Source organism: Chinchilla lanigera, unplaced genomic scaffold, assembly GCF_000276665.1.
Source record: "Chinchilla lanigera isolate Chin_1 unplaced genomic scaffold, ChiLan1.0 scaffold00057, whole genome shotgun sequence".
Lineage (NCBI taxonomy): Eukaryota > Metazoa > Chordata > Mammalia > Rodentia > Chinchillidae > Chinchilla > Chinchilla lanigera.
The window spans coordinates 12,817,534-12,821,178 of NW_004955458.1; the positions used below are offsets into that span (position 1 = coordinate 12,817,534).

The window sequence follows — 3,645 nt, forward strand, 5'->3', positions numbered from 1 at the left end:
CGTCCCCCGCCCCGCAGCTCCGGCCGGGCTCCCGGTCCCCGCGGCCGAGCGGCCGGCCCGCGTACCCATGCGGAGGTGCAGGCTGGCGGAGGCCACGCAGCTGCCATAGTTGAAGTCGTCCTCGATGGAGGAGCGAGGATAGCGGGGGTCAGGATCCGCCATCTCGGCGACAGAGCCCCACCGACCCGGGCCGGGCCTGCCCGACCGCACCGGCCGCAACGGACTCCGGGCCGCTTTCCGCTTCCGGGTGAGGCGCTCCAGACAGCACGAGCCGAGCTCCGGCCGGGAGGCGAGCCCCGAGCTGATCGATGACTCGGCCTCGAGCCGTCCGGCTATACTTGCTTCAAGTACGCCGCGGGACGACGGGAAAACTTTTCTCGGCTTTTCCTCCAGAAGTTTTAAAAGTTCTCTCCCTTGGAGAATTGGCAGAAGTGATAGAAGAGATGAATTTAGCCATTCATTCAACAACCAGAAAAGAGTGATGCACGTAGATTCTCAGGAACGACCTCTGCAAAGACGGGGAGGGCAAAACTCAGTCGGTGAACAGGACAGGTGGCAAAGGATGAGTCTGGAAGATCAGGACCAGATCACGTCTGCGTGCCGCTTGTAGACTGCTTTGAAACGGCTGTGATCAAGGGCACGGAGAGGGGGACAGAGAGGTGTGAAAGTAAAAAGGTGGTGGCAAACACCATAGGTCAGAGTTAATATTTCTGAAATTACAGATGGATAGTGCATCCAAGTGTAAAAAGCAAAACAATAAATTTAAAGAAACTAATGTAAAAGAGTGAATATAGGGCTGGGGATTTAGCTCAGCGGCAAAAGCGCCTGCCTGGCAAGCGCAAGGTCGTGAGTTCGGTTCCCGGTACCGGAGGAAAAAAAAATGAATATAATTAGGAAAAGCCCCCCAAAAATTTAATTAGATTCAAAATACTTAACCTAACATTAGATTCAAAATATTTAACCTGAAAGGAAAAAATTGACAAACTAAGTGATGTTGAAGTCGAGAATTTGTAGTAATGGAAATACATTGTAAAAGAGTAAGAAGTAATCGAAAGAGTAAAGAAAGACATTTCCATCTACATAATCCTCCTGTCCAGAATATAAAAACTGTTACAAATTCAGGCTTAAAAAAAAAAGGAAATAAAACCCCCAAACAACTCACAAGAAGCCAGTAGAAAAATGGACAAAAAAACTGGAGTAATTACCACACGCACATGCAGCCAAATAGTAATAAATGTATGAAAAGGTGCATATTTTCATTGGTGAGCAAAGAAATGCGGATAAATGCCAAAATGAAATATTTCTAAAATACCAAATTATTAAAATGAAGAGATTGACAATGTCAAGTGTTTGCAAGACTGGGGATTAATTGGAACTCTAACCAGCAGTGCTTCACAGGCAAGTGACTGCACGAAAGACCTTGTACTTAATGTTCAGCTGTTGCTGTTTTGAAATTCTTAATAAGTTTGCCTTTGAACATGTATTTTATAAGTGAAGTCTGAAGGGACACTGATAGAATGGACATGAGTAGAAAAGGTCGGCATTTTATGGATGTCCACTATTTCCAGCCAAGCATTTGTGTTTTGGCATTCAGGATGCCCTGTGAACACAGAATTCTGAGTGATCTGCAACTCAAGGGAGTTAAACTGGAATCAGAGCATGTCATATGGGTGACTCAATCGAAAAGAGTTAGCAAGGTGCTGACAGCCTCAAGAAGCCCCGCTCACCTTACCAATCCAGATCTTGTTTAGAATGCAGAAAAAAAGCAATGATATTTTAAGAAACATGAGAGCAAGAAATTTTATCACGGGCTGGGGATTTAGCTCAGTGGCGCAGCGCCTGCCTGGCAAGCGCAAGGTCGTGAGTTCGATTTCCGATAGCGGGGGAGGAAAAAAAAAAATTATCACATCGTTTTCACTTGTGTTACTTTCCTGTACTAGCGAAGCACTTACATTAAAAAATGACAAGGTAGAAAGGAAAAGTAGTTTCTTTTCTTTTCAGATTGTCCTAATAATAAGCTGAAGGTAGAGATATTACGAGGTTTACATATCAAGAAATGAAATAAAAATAGTTGTGCTAGTTTCATAAAGCTTTTCCATAGTTCTTGTAAGAATGAAACACATACATGGGCAAACAATGAGATAAAAATAGAGTAATTTTGGTGATTACATTTGAATCAAAACTCCTTTATATTTGTGTTTAAAATTGGCACTGCAAAATATAATGATCAATGGTAAAATTGGTACCTATAGTTTTAAATTTTTTACTTAATTTATAATTTTAAATTGCAAGTAAAAAAACATAGTAATCCAAGTATTGCAAAAGGAAAGGCTTTATAATTGAGTATTTTTAATGGAGTTTTTCCTGGTTTTGAACCACAATTTCCATATTTTTATTTTGTACTGTTCCTCATAAATTGTGTGACTGGACCTGATAGTGCAAGTGTAAAATGGAGCAATCCCTTTGGAAAGTTGTTTAACAGTATTTGCCAAAATTGAACAGACACTGTAAGTTCTAGAACTCAGCAGCTGGTTTTCTAGGTAGAATAGATACACGACAAAAATGTATGTGTGTGTTTACAGAAGACACATCCAAGAATATAGTAGCATAATGTATAATAGCTCAAAACTAGAAACAACTGAAATGTGTATCAGAAAAATAAAGTGGCTGTGATATATTCATATAATTTTATACCGTATATAGTGAAAATGAACAAAGTACTATTATATATAGCATGGAAAACTTCGGAAACATAACGCTGAACAAAAGAAACTAGATACAAAAATGTGTACCTTGTGATAACATGAAAGGTTGATGAGCAAAATTAATCTATGGTTTTAGACATCAGGAAATTATCTGTGGCAGGAAAGGGAAGATAATTGAGAGGAGACACAGAGAAGGACTGGGGTTCAAGTACTTTTTCGTTTCCTGGCTGATCACATATGGTCATTGTGTGCTGATGTAACAAACTGTTTTGCTAAAGATTTATTGCTATTTTGTATATTAAACGGAAATTTAAAAATTGCTTTCAAAAATTGAAAATCATTATTTGCTCCCTTTCAGTCTGGTAAAAAAGGTATCTTGTGACACATAGAGTGTTTACTTATTGACTTGGAATCCAATAACAGTGTACTATTGTTTCTCTGATTTTTTTAGATAGGGTTTCTCTATGTAGCTTAGACTGGAGCTACTTATTATGCAGCCTAGGCTGACCTTGAACTCTGGATCTTCCTAAATCACCCTTCTAAACTGAAGGATTACAGGCATGCACTACCATGCCCAGCTTCTGTTCCTTTTGAGTTGCAATCTCAAGGAAAGTGTTTTACAAATTAAATCACTAATCTAAAATAAATTTTAGTGATTTTAAAGACCTATATGCATGTTTCCTCTTCCTTGTCCCTGTGTTCATTTTTCTCGCTTTTCATCTAATGTTTCTTTTACAAATTCCTAGTTATTATAGACCCCTAGTCTTGGCCTTATAATTCTGTTCTTATTCCTGGATTGACTACAAAATACATAATTATTTTGGCTTTTGGATAATAATCTGTATTCAATACTAAAGGCAGTACAAATTTAAGATGCAACTGCCTTACAATTTCTTAAAGATTTAAAGTTTTATCTACAATTCAACTTTAGGGGCCAGAG

General features: G+C 39.3%; 1 protein-coding gene across 1 annotated transcript in view; it reads right to left on the reverse strand.

Annotated features, from left to right (window-relative positions):
- Nucleotides 1–744, reverse strand: part of Tmbim4 (transmembrane BAX inhibitor motif containing 4) — a 22,794-nt gene extending 22,050 nt beyond the window's left edge. Inside the window, exon 1 of the mRNA XM_005397452.2 lies at nt 66–744. Within this exon, the coding sequence (XP_005397509.1) occupies nt 66–162 (97 nt within the window). The 5' untranslated portion in view covers nt 163–744. The remainder of the gene's footprint in view (nt 1–65) is intronic.
- Nucleotides 745–3,645: the final 2,901 nt, after the last annotated feature.